This window comes from Geospiza fortis, unplaced genomic scaffold (assembly GCF_000277835.1).
Source record: "Geospiza fortis unplaced genomic scaffold, GeoFor_1.0 scaffold452, whole genome shotgun sequence".
NCBI lineage: Eukaryota > Metazoa > Chordata > Aves > Passeriformes > Thraupidae > Geospiza > Geospiza fortis.
The window spans coordinates 2264043-2283443 of record NW_005054369.1 but is presented as its reverse complement, the minus strand read 5'-3'; the positions used below and the strand labels follow the sequence as shown (position 1 = coordinate 2283443).

General features: G+C 43.5%; 1 protein-coding gene across 1 annotated transcript in view; it reads left to right on the top strand.

The window, feature by feature from the left end:
- CUNH10orf90 (chromosome unknown C10orf90 homolog) overlaps positions 1-19401 on the top strand; it is a 63276-nt gene that overhangs the window by 37861 nt on the left and 6014 nt on the right. The window contains exons 4-6 of the mRNA XM_005424511.2: positions 10898-11170; positions 13056-13315; positions 14317-14512. Of these exons, the coding sequence (XP_005424568.2) occupies positions 10898-11170; positions 13056-13315; positions 14317-14512 (729 nt within the window). The remainder of the gene's footprint in view (positions 1-10897; positions 11171-13055; positions 13316-14316; positions 14513-19401) is intronic.

The following is a 19401-nucleotide window of genomic DNA, read 5'->3' as shown; positions in this document are numbered from 1 at the left end:
ATTTCCAGAGTTATATATTTCCACCATGTGCCACATATGAAAAGGATGTTTTAGGATTATTAATGAAATGTAAATCTTGGGCTCTGCTCGTGCATGGGAATTACACTTGGAAATCCAAATCTCTGGGACTCAGAGTTCAAAGCCATGGTTTATGCTAGAGCATCCCAAGGATGGAATATGATATTTCCCCACTGTGGACTCTATCTTCTATTGGCTCCACTGCTTTGGGCCTTTACTTCCATTATCTGGCAAGAAATGGGATTGTAAGGGCTGGAAAATCCATGTTATACATGAAGTCAGACTGGAACCGTGGGAGGACAGAGCCGTGGGACAGAATTGTGTTTGTTTTTAGTGAGTGGCCAACATTCCCATCCCTTGGGCAGCTGCAGGAACGTGTGAAGGGTCCCACTGGGGGCCACACGAGCCACCCACCTCAGAGATGTGGCCAAGGGCCAGCCCAGGCCAAGCTCCACGAGGTGCCTGCCACGGGTGATGGATGTGCATCACCCTGCCTTTGGTCACGGCTTTTAACAAGCTGTCAGAACTTGCTAACGCTGCTCTTAGGCAATGCTGCAATTTCCTTTCCTGTCTGCAGCTGATGTCTCATAAATACAAGGTAAGTTAGAAATGAAAAGATTAGTCTTGTTTCTGCTGAAGACAGGAACATTTTTAATATTAATTTCTCACCTAGCTTTCATGAAGAATGTATTCCCCATGAATATCTAGTTCTCCATCCATCTTTCACTATCTATTACCCTACTGGGCACTGGGCTGAATTATTAAACAGGAAAAAAAAGAAGAAAATGGGACAATTTTAAATTCTTTTTGACCTCTTGATTAAACAATATCATCACTTTTCTAGGGAAGATTATAAATGCCACATCTACATTTATCCATTTGAGCTTAGATAGCAGTAAACTTCACGCCTGAGCACCTTCACACATCTCAGCTGTTTTCTAAACCAAAATATTTCCTGCTCACCTCTACACTTTTGTTCAAGTTTTGTTGTCATACCCAAAACTGATGTGGAGATATATTAAAGAGTAACAGCTGAGCTGGAGAGTGAATCCACTCTGGATGGTGGGTGCTGTGCTGGATCCCTCTGCCCTGAGCTGAGGTGCAGATGTGCAAAGAGGGTACGGGGAGATGACAAAAGGGAAAATCATAAATCACATTGCCATGTAAGCCACCCAAAATTAGGGACATCAGGGGTATAAGATAATCATCAGCCACAGTGTGGCCATAGGACCAGGGCAGTGACAATCCCTGTCCTGGGCACTGCTGAGGGACCTCAGATCCTGGGGTCAGTCTTGGACAAGAGACACCTGGAGGGGCTGGAGGGTGTCCAGGGAAGGGAACAGAGCTGGGGAAGGGTCTGGAGGCTCTGAGGGAGCTGGGAAGGGGCTGGAGAATCCCTGAGGAGCCGGGAAGGGGCTCACCTGGAGCAAAGGAGGCTCAGGGGGCCCTTGTGGCTCTGCACAGTTCCTGCCAGGAGGGCACAGCCGGGGGGGTTGGGCTCTGCTCCAGGGAACAGGGACAGGAGCAGAGGGAACGGCCTCAGGCTGGGCCAGGGAAGGTTTGCATTGGGTATTGGGGAAAATTCCTTCATGGAAAGGTTTGTCCAGGCCTGGCACAGCTGCCCAGGGCAGTGCTGGAGTCCCCATGCCCGGAGGGATTCAAAAGCCATGTGGGGACACTTGGGGACATGGTGGCCGTGGCAGTGCTGGGAATGGTTGGAGCCAAGCACAGAAGCTTCCACAGTTCCATCTGGAAGGGTTCCGTGGTTCCGCGCTGCAGTCCGCAGCGGGAGGGGATGGCACACAATGGGGATGGCACACAATGGGGTGGCTGTGATGAACGTGCTCAGCAGAGCCCTGGGAGCTGTCCTGCCTCAGGGGTGTCCAGGGCAGCACTCCCAGCGTTCCTCTTTGAGAATTCAGGGATGAAATGCTCGGGAGGGGAGGGACGTGGCCACAGCAGTGAATGAGACACACCAGAGACTCGGTAATGCCAATGCTTGTACCTTTGCCCAAAGAGCATGGCAGGGGACTCAAAAGCATAATTGGCTTAATTAAAACAACCCAAGGTAGCCAGTAGGGAAAACTTAGATGGGATCTCAGCTTTGGGTTTGTTGAATGGCCCCAGATGATTACAGACTTCTGTTTCCTTCTTGAACTTACTCATTAACAGGTGCTGAAGTCAGCAGCGTGTTTTTAAGAGGTAAATAACTAGACTTGAATTTGTTTCAAGATCTATTTTAATTTTTTGATGCATGTATGTATATTCCTCCTCATACTGGGGTAAAATCAGAACAGCTGGTGCTGTGGGACTTTGATAACCTGCTACCTGCAAAGCAAAAATATATTTTTGTTTTAAATACACACTGAAGAGCTCCAGGTATTTGAGACATTTATGTATCAAGAAAATCTTGTGGGTCACCTTTAAACTAATATATCAACCTGGTAACAGAATGGGGTAATTAGGAAATCTGAAGGCTATAAGTAATATTTACTTTCATTAATTAAATAGTATTTGAAATGCTATGATGAAGGAATGTGGCCTGTTGTTCTCACCTCATCTTCTGTTTATGGGAAAGTCACCATGCAATAAGCCAGAGTACAAGATTTGTACATGTGTAAATATAAATATATAAATATATAAATATATACATATATAAATATATATATATATACATGAACAAGATATAATTAGAGGAAAGCAGTTCCTGACAATATGGAATTTATTGTATAGAAACTTGAGCAGCTCCAGCTGATGCTAATTAACTCTCCACCCTGCAAATGTGTGCAGCAGAACTGGTGGTGAAGACAGGAGAAATATGAAATATGGCACAGGAGATTTTACTTATCTTGCACCTGCTAAGCACAAGGAGCCAAATCTTCAGCTGATGTCAACCAAGTGAAATCTCTGCCTGCAGAGGAGTGACACTGATTTACACCAGCCAGGAATCTGGCTGGGGATGTTACTGACTTGGCATTATGGACACAGCAGCTGGTGCTGACTTGTTAAGAACAAAGGACCACATGCCAAAAAGCCCATTAAAAGGAGCTCCTTTGATGTTTCACTTCATCTGGGATAAATTTAAAATGGAGGAGGCTGTCAATTTTCCTTAGTCTAGACATTCTGTGTCCCTGGGTCCGTGTTACACTGAGGTGTGACCTTCATGTGCTGCATCCTCAGAAAATGAGGATTCAATCACTGCAGGTGTTGAAAACTCGAGTGAAGAACTGGAAATCCTGTTACTCTGGAAGATGCTGCCAGCCTTTGAGACAGACCCCAGCCTGTGTGATGGGCCAGAGCAGTTGCCTCTCTTTATCTTGGAGCTTTAAATTTTATTTGTAGAAAGAAGGGGATGCCTCGTATTTTCTGGAGGGTCTTTTTGCATTTTTTAGAGTAGCAGCTCTTCAGCTTTGCTCTGTCTCAAAGGTTTGCTGCCTTCCCCATCATCTGGTGGGATAAAGGGTATAGGAGAAGGAAGGGATCAGCAGGAGGGGTATTCTTTGATATTCCACTCCTTTAAACTACTAATTTATGAAATCAGAAGACAGATGTGGTGACCTCCTGTCCTGCCATATGGAGGCAAGGCTACCCCTGGAGATTGTGGGCAATGATGTCAGCAAGGGAGAAGGGTGATGCTCAGGGCTGTGAGAGCCAAAGCTGGCTTTCAGTGACAACGCTGTGATGTCACAGTGACCCTGGCTTAGATAATTTTCCTGTGGAACCAATTGTTCTTTATCAATTTCTCTGTAGTTTAAGGCAACGAGCAGCCAGAGATGGTTGGATCTCCTTGGGGTTTGTTTGTTTCTTTGGGGTTTTATTGTGGATTTTTTTATTTGGTTTAGTATGTTTAAGATTATGATCCTAAAATAATTTGACTGGAGTTGAAGTTTCCTTCAGGAAATGCCCTTTGAGGATTAAAGGCTCAATTTTCTGTTATGGGACATTGCAATGAAGCTGTTGGGTAGGAAGGCCATTGTTTCTCTGGAAGACAGAAGGGTGTCTGCCCTGTTAATGATGATACAGAACACATTTTTATGAGTGAAACTTATAAATTAGATTTTCCCAAAGATGTTCATGTTGTCTGAAGATCCAACTTAAAGTTCAGCATATGAAAACTGAGGGTTTGATTCTTCCACTCTTTTCCATTTTGGATTCCATGATTTAAAGGTCTTTTCCAACCTACACCATTCTATGATTCTGTGACATTTCTATCTGAGCTGTCAGCCTTGGTAAGAATGTGAGACAGTTTCAAGTGAAAGACTGGAGGGTACAAGTCACTCGTTAGCACTCCGGGCCAGCAGCAGGGCTGGAATAGCAGAATCATTAAAATAATGATTAAAAGAGATGGGCTCTGTGGATTCAGTGACTGCATTATGCCACTGGAGTAAAGAGCCTCATTTTCCCCTAATTCACACTTGGTTTAAACCAGGAACGACTCTTGTACAGTCTGTGAAATGAATACTTGGCTCAGCCTGGCTGCGGTAAATTATCAGAAGGAGCTGAACTAGGTGCCTCGGACATGATGAGAATTCCAAGTGGCCCAAGCCTTTCTTACCCAGAAAATCACCATTTAAATGTTCTGATTCATCCTGAACATTTTTTTTTTCCAAGTCACACTGCATCAGATTACTCCTTGAGTCACTACAATAGCGTCTGATAGCTTCTAGCATGACGTCCTGAAAATGCAAACATGGATTTCTAACTTGGAGGTTTTGGGTCTGTGGCTGTTACAGGGAATGTCTCAAAAGTACAGAAGTAAATATTTTTTTCCTTTCATCCTCTCCCAGCTCATAGGAGGAGAAAGGGGAAAATGCTAGTAAAATACACAAACACTGTAGTTGAGCAGCTGGATACTGGGAGCTCCCTGGTGCGAGCAGTCACCTCAAATCCTGTGGGTGGGTTATTAGCTGTCCACTCAAATATCCTGCTGCAATTATACACTCTCATGATTCCAGGTGTAAGGTGATGTCCTGCAGGTGCCAGGCAGGAACGTTTCCTTCTCATTAAGGTTGGAAAAAGTCCTTCAAGATCATCACGTCCAACACCAACCATGTCAACTAAACCATATCACCAAGTGCCACATCTATTACTTTTTGGAACAATTCCAGGGATGCTGACTCCACCTGGGAAGCCTGGTTGGGGCTAACCACTCTGTCAGTCAAGAAATATTTCCTGCTGCCCAACCTGAACCTGCTCTGGTACAACTGGAGGCTGCCGAATTGCAGGATTTTGCTGGTGCAACCACTGCAAATCCTCCTTCCACCAAAACTCTCCATGGCAGCCACACTGGGAGCAGCAGGTTGGTCCCCATTCCCTCTCTGGAATAAGTGATGTTCCCTTGTTTAACACCAAAGGAGAAGGTCAGTTAATTATTTGCAAAGTGCTTGGAGAAAATAAATTGGCCTTCAGCAGGGAGAAGCTGATTGTTAGGGGCTGGTGATTAGCTGGGTTTGGGATTGTTTGCTCTGAAGCCACTACAATAATTTTGCCCAAAGCCTTCTGTAAACAAGCTGTTTCTTGACATTAAGAAGCTTTTCCTACTTAGGACTGATTATAGGTTTGAAGCCTAACAGCTCTTAGGTACACTTTCTGTTTTAAATGATTACAACTTTCTACAGTCAAATATTAGCTTTTGCCAAAAGAAAGCCTCTTCCTTCTGAGAAATATGGTCACAGCTGTCAACATGGTTTAAAAAAAAAAGAACAACCAGAAAGAGGTAGCTAGGAAAAAGAGAAGCTTTTTTGCTAGAGATAATTTTTTAATCTAGACTCTTAGCTTGAGGTGCTATTGATATAGCTGAGATAATTAAGCTTTATCCCCACCAGGCAGGGCTGTTTGAAGAAGCATTAATACAGGTGCAATGACACATTCATTGGGAGGAATGGGCTGGCTAAGCCTCTCTCCTCAAGCCAGCAAAGTTACCTTGACTTTGGATCTTAACAGTTCTGGGAATGGAGCTGAGGACAGGGCCCAGCACTGTTTCTCAGGATCCAGCCCCAGGTTTTTATGAAAAGGTGAATCAAGACCTTGTTAAACATCACATTTTGAACAGGGAGTGTGGGCAGAGCCACATTACCAGGAATCCAGGTGGTTTCCATGGATGTTAATGCTGAGCAGCAGCTGATGCTGCCTCTTGCAGATGAATAATTTGAGAAGCATCAGGAGGCAGTTTGGGACAAAAGTCTCATTGCTGGCCAGCAGGAATTTTAGTCAAAACACGAATTTTGTGGCACCCCTGGCCAACTGCAGCTCGCTGACTGATCACAAGTAGATGCCTTTTGTGAAAAATAAATCCTCCATCCTACCTTGCATCCCTTGACAAACCCTGGCATAACTAATAACGCTGTCATGGCTCTCAGTGTTTCCATTTCTCTGGGTTACCAGGCTGTTGAGATGATGTGCTCTGTTTGCTCACATCTAAGACTGCGTGGCTCAGCTGTGCCAAACCTTGATTCATGATAAGGGCTGAGCCATCAGTCTCTGTCAGACACAGGCTGGAGCCTTGCTTGGGATTATGGATGGCTGCTTGAGGCACGTGTGGGTCTCTACAACTACTGGGTCTAAATCTTGAAAGAGGCAGAAGTTTCTTATATTTAAGGAATGTTCATTCCTGCTCCTCTCTGCTTGGGGTGTTGGCAGCAGCAGCTCCCAGCACAGAGGTCCGGGAGAGCTCAGCAGCTCAGGATGTGGGGATTTTATTAAATTAAAACAAACCCCCCAGCAGGTGGTCTGCAATGTACAGCTACCTCCAGTGCTGAGTTCTGATCCCATTAGGGACACACAGGGAATCAGCTCAGTGTCCCCTCCCCAGCCACCTCTTGGCCTGACTCGGTGGCCGGGGAGGATTTGCAGCCCTGCCTCTGCTAAAGCGAACTTTGGCCAGTTTCAAAGAAGCACTTTGTCACAAATCATCAAAAATCCACACTGGAACTCTGGGAAGAGTGTTATATTCAAGGATGAAAAGCTGAATTATCCTGCTGTAAAGTGAAATGGGGGGGAAAAAGCAGTAACAATGGAACAGGGGATGTTTGCCTGGATTGTGTGTGTCTCAAATTTAACCTGCTGTAAAGCAGGGTCACTTCCCGTTAGCAAAACCCCCTGAAGGGAGAGAGGGGAAATGTAAAAAGATACTTTACAGTAAAACAATATACTTATTTTACTCCAAGATCAAGGATATTTTTTTTTTTTTTTTTTTTTTTTAAGGAGCTTTTGAAAACCTACCCTTGGTTTTACAGAATATTTTAAACTCCTCCTATATGGTATGGTTTTCACTAAGTCATTATTTAAATATTGAGCTCTTGTCATCTTTCTTGCACAGGACAAAAATGACTCTTCTCCAGATGTTATTATGACTTTGTTCCTTAAATTTGCTTCTATAAGCAGCTGAACTTTTCCAACTACAACCTATACTAGCTGAATTTTATTAATGGAGTCATTCTGCTTTCTGTTTCTTTGAGTTTTGCTCTCCCATATCTCCCAAAGCATTACACTTGCATGTCTTTGTTCATTGGTTTTAAAGGCTTTCCTCAGCTGGGATAATAGGAAAAACATCTATTTCTGCTCATCCAGTTGCAATTCTGGCTATTCTCAGTGGGGCATATATATTTCAAGCTGGGTTGGTGGAGGGATTTAGATATACAATTCCAGATAGTCTTAATGAGAGTAACAGTCCTAATTCCCCACACAGAATATTAAAAACGGGTCCAGGGTTTACAGAGCGAAACACTGTGATCTTACCTTTAAGTACCTTTGTCTTGTTCTTTTTTTTTTTTTTTCATTCCTAAATATCATTTGCATCTGTGTTCATTAAAGTAACTGAGAGCTGCTTTGAAGATGAGGGAGTTGATTTTTGGAGCCCCTGTCTGGTTTGCTTTGCTCTGTTTTCCTGGGGATTTTGCTCCACCTGGGTGCACCTTTGGAAGGGAAAGGTTAATTCAAGAAGGAGCTGGAAGAAAGAATTTAGCAAATTGACTCTGTTATTATTCTGATTGCCTTCAGTGTTGGACAAGAAGAAGACGCATATTTTTTTATTGCTTTAATTAACTACCACCAAAAAAAAGATCCCCACCATACTGTGAATCTAATAAGGATTAAGATTCAGTTAGAATATTAGAACCAGATCCACAAGGAAGAAGCTTTTCATGCAGGAAGGACGTGTTGATTTTGTTCCTGAATTTCATCAGGAATCATGGGGGGTTTTGAAATTCTTCCTCAAGGCAACCTTTTATCATAAAATGCTAAGAAGCATCCATCCCCTTTTTGTAGTTTTTGACCCCATTCTTAGTTTTGTTCATGCATTTCTTTTCCTTCTCTCCTAATCCACATCTTCTTAGGGATCCCCCAGGCCTTGTTGGGAGGATGCCACTGGTGGAGTTTCTTTCAGCAGGGAAGTGGTGCAGAGAGGAGAGAAGGTTTTCTCCATTTGCACAACGTGTAAGAAATTTCCTGGAGCTTAATTGTCCATTCTTGAAGGTTGCTGTACTTACACTTGGAAGCCAATATCCATGGAGAGCTAGTCTGGTAGTTAGGAGTAAATGGGGTGTGAATACTCCAGGCAGCTCTTCTTTCTTGTGTTCAGATCAATATTCTGAGTTAGAGAGGAGAGATGCGACTTGGAGCCTCCTCCTTCCCTCACTTTGGTCTCCACTGTTCTACCCTTCTCCCTTACAGCCCATTTTGACCCCCCCGATGACTCCTGCTGATTTTGGGGAGCCCAGCACCAGCAAACAGCCCCTCCTGGGGACACAGCATTGCCTGGAGCAATTTGACAGTGAAGCTGTTTGGCTTCACAACACACATTTGCTGCACAGACCATTTCTTGATATGAAGGCAAATTATCTCCCACTGTGATGCTGCTATGGATGAGCAGAAACTCTTTCCTCCTTTCCTCTTTCTTCTCTTCTCTGTTTAGAGCTGGCCAGTAAACTATTTTAATTTAAAAGGTGATTTAATGAGATAATATGTTTTCCATTCAGGTTCTTCCTGTGGCTTAGCTCCCCTCCTTTTTTCCCCCTCTATCCATCTGATTTCTTGGCTGCCTGAGTGAAAGGGCTTCCTCCCCTGCTGCTCTGCAGTTACTCAGTGCTACCTGCTGCTTTCTTCATCTTCTCCTACCCCACTGCTTGTTCCTACCTCCTCCCACAGCCACCCTTTGAGTCCATGACCCCATTAATCTGTCCCAGTGTTTTTTCCCCCCTCTCTCTCATAAGACATTTTTGTGTGACTGCAGGAATGGGATTGGTCAGGGAACAGGTCCATGGATATGCAAGAGCTCTGAGGGGATGCACCGAATTGAGTCTGTCCAGTTTCTTGGGAGCATTTGCATCAAAACTATTTCCATCTGAGAAAAGGGCTTGGTTGTGACAAAAGATAAGGGAGATATTTGAAATGTATGAAAAGCACAGAGAAAAATAAGTTCTGTCAGAGAGCAGGAGAGTTTGGATGTTTCCGTGTGCACCTCCTTGCTTTGACCAGATTTTCTGTAGGGCTGTGAAACTGGTTTGGATGGGGTTCATCCCAATGAATTTAATTAAAACCAAGGTTTGTTTTTTTCTGTTTGTGCTGATCTTCAGGGGTCCCTAACTGGAGGATCCCCTGAGGAGCTGACTCCTTCTCACTGTATGGGCAGTGACAGGAAGGAGCTCAAGATGTTGTGGTTGCAGTCGATGATCTCAGAGGGCTTTGCCAACCTAAACAATTCTGTGGTTCTGTGCTCCAAGCTCTGATCCACAGGGAAAGGGAAAACCAGAAATGCTGTATCTTAATGCCTCTGATTTTCTCAGAAATACCGGAGAGTCAAAAGAGACATGAGTCAGTCAGGTCACTAAATTGCATAGGAGATCATCATTTTGTGGAAAAGAATATTTCTTATCTACTGTGAGTGCATTAAGGATTGGGAAAGTGAACTGCAAACTTCCCACAAGGCAGGATCTGATTTTAGTGAGTGACTTTGAGATAAGGAAGTGTCAAACACAGAATCACAGAATTATTTAGGTTGGAAAAACCCTTCACAGGCATCGAGTCCAACCATCACCCAAGCACTGCCCATCGCTAACCCATGTCCCCAAGTGCCACATCCACAAATTCTTTAAATCCCTGCAGTGCCATCTCACCCTTTGCCATGAATTGGCTCAAAGGAGAAAAACACTTCTAATCTTCACTCTGTCCTCAACCAAGACATGGCCAAGAGTCAGCAGGGAAAGAATTGTGTTAAATCTGCTTTTAAAAAGACAAGAAGAAAGGTGAAGGAATCTTTACAAGGGCCTGGAGGGACAGGACAAGAGGAATGGCTTCCCACTGCCAGAGAGCAGGGATAGATGGGATTTTGGGAAGGAATTGTTCCCTGGGAGGGTGGGGAGAAGCTGTGGCTGCCCCTGGATCCCTCGAAGTGCCCAAGGCCAGGCTGGACGGGTTTGGAGCACCTGGGACAGTGGAAGGTGTCCCTGGCCATGGCAGGGGGTGGAACTGGATGTTCTTCAGGATACATTTCAATTGGAAGTGTTCTAGGATTCTAGGATTTGAAACAGTTTAAACCTCATCAAAATCCTTGTTATGGGTTCAGTGGTGGCTGTGATGAAAACCAAGGCCTAACAAGTTTTGGGATCAGGGTTTTGACCCCTCTCCAGTGGAGTGGTTGCCTCAGAAGCATCTCCCACCCCCAGCATTTCCAGTGCCCCATTCTGGCTCAAAGCCACAGCAGGAACCAGCACCCAAAAGGTCCAACTTGTACAACACTTTGCCATTGCAGATTTTGATGAGAAGGGCATTGCTCAGCCCCTACAACTCCAGGATCCTGCCATGCCGATAAAAAACACATGGATTAGAGGGCTGAGGGAAAAAAAATTCCCATGTTATAGGATTGTTTTTCTGTTTTTCACAGGAACACCAATGCTGTTGGGAAGCAGGAAGAGGAGCAGCACAACAACCCCTGGCTCCCTTCCAGTTGCAGCCTCCAGAGAAACCATTGCTGCTGCTCCTGATGGCTCATCCAACGGGGCAGATCCCTCCAAAGACACCTCCAAACCCAAAGAGATCCAAGCACAGGGTGTCCTGAAACCAAAAATGTCTGTCTCCAACAGCACATGCAACATAAAGGCGTCATCAGGAATCCTCTGGGAAGAAAATGTTCACAGGCAAAAGCAGCTCCTAAAAAGTAAGGTACAAATCCTACTGTGGTTGTCCAGAATATGGTTTCAATAATAAGATGAGATCAGTCTCAGAGAAAAAAAGTGAAATAATGGAAAGTCAGGCCATTTTTGTCCAGCTTTAAGTGCTGAGCGTGAGTCATCTGGTGAGAGATCAATCAGCTGATCTGACTGTATACATTGCTATGGTTCATAGAAAACAAGATTAAAATGAGCAAGATAAGCTTAGATTCCCAAGAAAATCTTGAAAAAGCATTAAAATTGCAAAGTCAAGCGGCCCCAGCCTAACCAAGTAATACCAGCAGTGACGTTATTTTTACAACCTTGTTCTAATACCTTTCTTTCACTCCCTCAACCTTTTTTTTTTTTTGACAAAACAACCTGAACTATGATCATTAACAAGATTTCAGAATGCAAAATATAATTTATTTGGGTTCAGCTGTGTCTGGGATGTCTTACTTCCAACATTAATTCTCACAGCTGAAATGCAGATGACACCAGCAGCTGTATTCATGCACCAGGTATTTTTGCAAAAGACAACTGAGATTAATTTGGGTTTAGTATCAATATGTTTGTGAAAAACTTATTCCTTAAAAATCTTGTAATGGTCATAGAACCTTTTTTTCTTACAGCTGTGTTTCCTGAAGAGAAGTTTTTGCAGGCAGGTAGGCAAAATTTGTCATCACTGGGCATAAAGCTACTGAATGTCACACATTTGGAAGCCTAAATGCTGTTTTCAGTGCCTGAAGTTAAATCATGGCATTCCCCTAACTGAGAGCAACTTTGTTTTACAAAAGTGAAGCATCCACTGAGATCTGGCAAAGCCCAACTTAATCCACACCTCTAAACCTGGCTTAGGGAGGAATTTAATTTCATGTTCACAGGTTTCAAGGTTTATTCCAAAATGTTGGTGAGAACAGTGTTAGGGAGGAAATACAGTTCAGGCTTTTATAAGGCAAATGTACCCAACACAGATCTTTTTAATATGTTTTTTTAAGTACAATATAATATGTACAATATGTCATAAAGAGGAAAATATTTTAAGTTTATTGTAACCAAAAATTGAAATAAAACAGTAACGGGCTTTATTCCCAGATATTTAGTTCTAGAAATCAAATTATTTGGCAAGGAAGGAGCACTCCATCCAGTGTGACTTTTCAAACAGTTCATATGGAGCCCTTCCGAAGTTCCTTTGTTATTTTGGATTCGTTCTGTCCTCTGAATGAGAATCTGATTTTTGAGCACACAGCCTCTTTTGGTCCTAATTTGTGCAGGGAGTATCAGTCAGTGAGCATTAAAACTTAATTATAAGCATAGAAAATAATCTCTTTTTCTCAATGTGAATTGACAGCTTTCATAATAATGCCCCATAATGCACAATAACTTTTTGTTGATTATTTTTTTTAATGGAGCTTTTCCAATGGCTAATGGTTCTGTAGGATTGACAGAAAGCAAACTGGATTAAAAACAAAGGGAAAAAAAACCACGGTGGTGCTGATGAAAGGCTCAGTGTGGTGAAAGGAAAATGATTTGTGGTTAAAGCCCGTAACAATCTGGTATTTTCTGCAATAAATTGGAATGAACTCCAACTGCAGGTCACAGCAAGATATCCCTGGCTTTCCATGGCACAAATTTTGGGAAGCACCAGCAAAGAGAGCTGAGTGTCCCAGAGTTTTAATTGTGATTTCCTTCCCTGTGAGGTCTGGATAATGTGAGAGACACTCTGGGTGTCACAGGGCAGCCACCATTAGATCTGATCTCTTCTGCCTAATGAGGCCTATTAATAACAGCCTGGCTTTCTTATTTCAGGAATTGCCCTCTCTGTCTAATGAGGTGGAGAACCCAATAAAAAATTAGCCATGCGCTCCTAACGAACTTTTAAATCTCTCCAAGGCAATTATGAATTCCCTGCTCCGAGGGACAGAGCAGAGGAGCTCGAGGCACAGGACAAGCAAGGCTGGAGGGTGCCCCTGTCCAGGGTGCCCCTGTCCAGGGTGAACCTGTCCAGGGTGAACCTGTCCAGGATGCCCCTGCCCAGGGTGGCACTGCCCAGGGCCCGCTCTCCAGGTGTGGCTTGGGAGAAAAACCTGCTCACCTGGCCAGAACCCCGCTCCCAGCAGGAGAAAACTCCAGCAGCTCCATGGACACTGAGGGTAAAGCATATTTTTCTTTTTTTTTCCTTTGTCCCTTTTTTCCCTGCTTCTTTTTCTTTTTTTTTCCCTCAGTTTTCTCCCCTTTTCCCCCATGGATGGTGTTTGCTTCCTGGGAACTTGCTAAGGGCAGAAGTTCACATTCCTTGATTTTTCCCTTTCCAGTGAAGTTTTGGCAGTTTGTGTCCACTGCCAGAACTTGCTTGGTTGTCCAGGCTCCCTGTTTTGAGCTGCAGCTGCTGGTCCTGTGGGGGAACTTGTTAAGAGTTTGGGAATTTACAAATTCCCAGTTTCCCAAGTGCCTGACACTTCCAGCACCAGCTGTAGGTGTGGACATGGCCCAGGTGGGACCTGCCTGATGGACTTCCCTGTCTTTTCCTCCTGCACATGTTGCAGACCCATCTCTGCTCCTTTCCTCTGTCCTAAGACATTCCTAAATGTTGGAGCAGCCTTTGACTGCGAAGTGTTTTCTTTCTGGATCAGCCATGGAGAGATCTGACAATCTAAATAAACAGGAAAGTTTGTGAACTGCCAGTGACGAGTTGCTTCGGTGATGGGGTGAGAAAAGGAAACAGGCAAAACATCAAGAGCTTGAATTTGGATGTAAAAATATGTAATTTGAAACATAGAAATGTGTAAGCTTGACAGGACAAGGGGGAATGGCTTCCCATTGCCAGAGGGCAGGGAAGGATGGGATATTGGGAAGGAATTCCTGGCTGTGAGGGTGGGCAGGCCCTGGCACAGGGTGCCCAGAGCAGCTGTGGCTGCCCCTGGATCCCTGGCAGTGCCCAAGGCCAGGCTGGACAGGGCTTGGAGCACCTGGGACAGTGGAAGGTTTCCCTGCCGTGGCAAGAGGTGGGATGAGCTTTAAATTCCTTCCCAACCCATACCCAGACTCATTTTCACCACTTTAACATCTCTAACCAAACTCAGCCCTACACCCATCACACCTTTTCCTCCCTTTGAATCACAAGGGCATAAAGCAGCTTCTCGGTCTCCTGCAGGAAGCCCTGGAGCTCCACAACCCCCAGTTCATCTCCCGCTCCCAGCAGAGGCTGAAGAGGCTGGAGCTCATGGTGCAGCTGAGGAGGGCCCAGCACAGGGAGGCTCCCCCAGGCACCCCCCGAGCTCGGGCTCGCAAGCTCTCCACCTCCACGTCCAGCAAGAAGAGGCAATTCACCATCCCTGACCCTCTCAGTGGTGAGTTGGGAGCAGCAGCAGGTCCTTGGCTGCCTTTGGAAGTCCTGGATGGAATTTCCAAATTAGATTTGGGGAGAAACGGGAGAGCTGCTGTTCCTGGTCCACTCTCCAGTGTGGTATTTTCAGGGTCTCCCATGGCAGGAAGGAAATGATGAATCTGACTCCATGTTCGTAGAAGGCTAATTTATTATTTTATGTACTTATATTATATTAAAGAATGCTACACTAAAACTATACTAAAGAATACAGAAAGGATACTTACAGAAGGCTTAACAAGATACTAATGAAAAACTTGTGACCTCTTCCAGAGTCCTGACACAGCTGGACAGTGACTGGGCATTAAGTAAAAACAATTCACATTAAACCAATCAAACATTCACCTGTTGGATAAACAATCTCTAAGTCACATTCCAAAGCAGCAAAACACAGGAGAACCAAATCAGATAATTATTGTTTTCATTTTTTCTCTGAGGCTTCTCAGCTTCCCAGGAGAAGAAATCCTGGCAAAGGGATTTTTCAGAAAATATGTCAGTGACACTCCAGCATCTGTGCAGATGCTCCTGGCGGGAATTCCCAGCAGCTCAGAGAAGGGTTAGTGGGGATGAGGAGTTTCCTGTGCTCTGTGGCAGCTCCTTGGGGACTTTTTGCCACTGTCCCATGCAGTTGTGTTCTTCAGCACGGTGCAGCTGCTGCTGGTTGTGGGGTGATAGCAATAAATGACACTTCATCCTGTCCCAGCTCACAGAATGATCCGTTTGGGGACTGAGGTGACAGAAGGGAGGCAGGAGGGATTTGGGACAGGAGCCCCAGCTGCAGGTGTGGATTTGCCACTTCTGTCAGAAATCCCAGACCTGGGGAAGGGCTCTGGTCTGCCCAGCCCTGCTAAATCAAGGCATGCAAACTCTGATTTCTTAATTGAAGCTGATGAGGTTATGGCAAACAGCCTCAACACCCAGCGAGGGAAACCCTTCTGTCCCTCACAGCCCACACAGCACCTCTGTAAATGTTATCTAAGCTCAAGATGTTAAACAAATTGCTTTTCTTTTCTTTTTTTCTTTTCTTTTTTTTTTTAATTGCCATCTGGATGTTAATTAACTCAGTTGACTAAAGAACAAAGATTTATTTGATTGATTGGCATTCCTCTTTACATCTTGGTTTTTAATCTGTGGCTGCTTGAAGATACATTATTCTACTGGAAGTAAATTAATTGAAAAGATTAAACAAAAGACACCTGGAGGATGCAGGAGAGGGCATATTTGATGTCCTCAACCTGGGGAAACACAAACAGGTTTTTGGCTCCCTGGAGAATAAGGGTGAGTGCAGGAGAGGTGGGTGCAGCTCCATTTCAGCGCTCTTGGAGATTCCTGGAGAATTCCAAATTCCAGTGGTCTGTCCTAATCAGAGCCCTACTGGGTTTTTACAGTGAGAGCTAAACAAACATAAGGAAACACAGCACAAAGCATGAATTCTATCTTTAAGGCTCAATAGAATGAATTCATTTCCATGATCCAAGTTAATTTACCTGGAATCAGATCTCTCAGGCCTGTGCAGTTTGAGGATTCTGTGAGCTCTGCCAGCAGCAGACCAGGAGTTTGTCATCTTAGAGGAAATGGCAAAAATCTCCCACTTCTGACTGAACATCTTTGAAAATTCCCCAAACCACTCTGCAAATAATTTATGAAACAAAATATGAAAGGCTAAACCCATTTCTCCTCAAATTATTATGAAATTTTAATCTTTATGCTTGTTTAATGAGTAATAAAATCATAATATTGAAATATATTCATTAATTATTGAAGTTAATGACTATTTCCATCTTTTAGTGGTTGGTCATTAAAGGTAAATTTGTCTGGAGAGAATCTTTGGTTTCTGTAACTCATCTGCCTTCGTGTAGCCACGTGTGCTTTTCTGTTTGTGAGACCTTAATATTTTTATAATGACAGAAGTGTCACATGTCTGTAATTGAAGCAGAACTGGAGTTAGTACTGGAAATCCCAATCCCTGGGTGAAGCACAGCCCTGTAGGCTGCACTACAGAGGGCTCTTGTTGGAGCCCTGGCTGCTGAGAATTTCAGACTTTCTGTGCTGGCAGGCACTGACCCCCAGGAAAACACTGCATTGACCTGAGGCTGTGGAGAAGCTTCCAAAATGGAATGACAGAACTGGGATTGTGGGTGTGGAGTTTGGATAGAAGTGTGTGATGCCACAGGTGTGTGATACCAAACTACACACTCATAATCTCAGTTCTGTTATTCCATTTTGGAAGCCTTCTCCACGGCCTCAGGTCAATGCAGAGTTCTCTTGGGGATCAGTACAGAAAGTCTAAAATTCTCAGCACTCAGGGTTCCCAGGGTGGGGAGAGGTGGGTGCCTGTATTTATTCAGGTGGAAATGGGGCTTTAACTGCAGCCCAAGGTGTTTTGAGCAGTTTGCTGCACTTACCTCTCTCTGAAATAAGTTTGGTACATGTGCTTCCCTCTGCTCTTGCAACTTTGATTCCAATAAAATAATTTCCACCCAGAGCAAAGACCTGCAGGGATTTTTCTCTCTCCCAGAGAGATTATTCTATCAGCCTAAAACATCTTTATTGATAACATGAAATTATTGACTAGCAGGGTATCCCTGTGTTTTGACAGTGTTGTTACAACTTCAGTTTCTTGTAGGAGAAAGAAATAATTGGCATTCAGCATAATTTCCATATAAATACCAACATCTGTGCAGTTCCCATTTACCTTCCCATCCTCAAAACCCGGAGTTGTTTACCAGTTTTTAATTGTCCTTCACGAGAGCGGTTTTGCAAAATGCTGAAAGTAATCTGAGGAAAATGAAAATGTTTATCCTGCACGAGATTTTATCTTCACCAGAGCTCTTTGAAGGCACAGAACCTGCTCAGAACTCCCAGGCAGCCTTTGTGCTGGGTAATGGGCACTGCTAAATTTTGAGAGTGCTAATTAGTCCAAGATAGACAACTCTGCTGTTGACTGTGTCGAACAAATTAGGGATCCCACTGTGACGAGCTGAATAGAAACAATGTTCAAATAACTGCATTTAAATCTCCAAAACTGTAATGTAATTACTGCACTGACAGGACTACCAGCTGTTTATGGGCCTTTAAATCTGCAGAATGAACAGCCCTGTGATCTTGGTGTGCACAGGGACTTTGGGAGGTTTCACACAATTTCTCAGGCACCTTTGGGGGTTTTTTCCACCTCCCCTTTTCTTGTCCTTTGAGGGGTTGGTTGTTCTTTGGGATTGGCCATAAGAATTGAAGGTTACCCTTCAACCCCACCCTGGAGCCTGCTGAGCTTCTCTGGGTTTGCAGCCAAACCCTCAATATTTAATAATATCTTGGAAACAATTTATATCGCCTCAGTTGTGCTTCTAAACCTTCCCCAAAAGTTTTTTTGGATTGCTGTTTGTTTGGGTGTTTTTTGGATTGCTGTTTGTTTCCAGGGGTGGGTTTCTCCAGCAGCCCTGTGCCAGGGAGGTTTTTATTTGGAGTGAGGGAAGGGAAAGTGGCAATCAGAAAATTCGCAATAATCCTGCAGCCACTCAGGTGTATTCCTGTGGCATTCACACTGGTGCTCAGCTGTGACTTTATTTGGGTCATTTGTCACAGACACATTTTATGAAAAATCCTTTTGGTAGGATTTTTTCTCCTGAGAAGCTGAGGCGCCTCAGGAACAAAATGTAAACAATGGTTATCTGCTGCTGTGGAATGCAACAGGTGCATCTCTGATTGGTCCTTGTTAGTTGTTTCTAATTAATGGCCAATCACAGTCCAGCTGTCCCAGACTCTGGTCAGTCACAAGATTTTATGATGATTCCATTCATTTCCTTGCTAGCCTTCTGATGAAATCCTTTCTTCTATTCTTTTAGTATACTTTTAATATATCATTTTCTTTTAATATAATATATATAATAAAATAATAAATCAGCCTTCTGAAACATGGAGTCAAAATCCTCATCTCTTCTCTCATCCTGAGACCCCTGTGAACACCACCACAGTCATTTAGTTTAGGTCATTTCCCAGTTCTCTTTTCCCCATTCAAACTTTTAATAGTGCCACCCATTCTTTTGGCTTTGTTGGCTGGCAGCTCTGAATAAAGTCCAAGCTGCAGTCAGGTAATGGAATTAGGAAGAGGAATGATCTGTTTTGAAGATATTATTAAACTAATATTAACTCTGCCACACCTTCTTCAAAAGCTGCTATTTTTTTGGTGGGTGGGGAAAGCTTTTTGGGATTATATGCTCTAATATTGGAAAGATTTAGGAAGGCCAGGTGAGATGCTAATTATTTTTTTATAAAAACCATGAATATTCAAATATCATTTGGATGGAAAGGACTGAAATCTCCAGCAACATCCCCCAAATTATTCCAATATGAAAATGTTTGCATAAACCTCTCAACTTTACAGCTTTTTAGAGATATTAGTACTGTTTTCCAGAAAAACTGGAATATTGAGGACGGTCAGAAGTCTCAGTAGCAGCAGGAGAGACCTAAACAGCTGGAAAACCTGGGAACCACCTTGTCACAGACAATATTTTCTGAAAAATCCTTTCACCAGGATCTTTTCTCCTGAGAAGCTGGGAAGCTTCAGCTTCTCCATGTTTTGCTCCTTGGGAATGAGATTTGGAGAACTGTTTACCCAGCATGTGAATTGTTTTTAGTTAATGACCAATCACAGGTCCAGCTGTGTCGAGGCTGTGAGCAATGACAAGATTTTATTATTCATTCCTTTCTTTTCTAGCCTTCTGATGTCTCCTTTCTCTTTCTTTAGTACAGTTTTGATATATCAATATATAATATAATGTAATGTAATATAATGTAATGTAAAGTAATATAATATAAATTATATATATTTTACGTATAAATAATAATATAAAATTA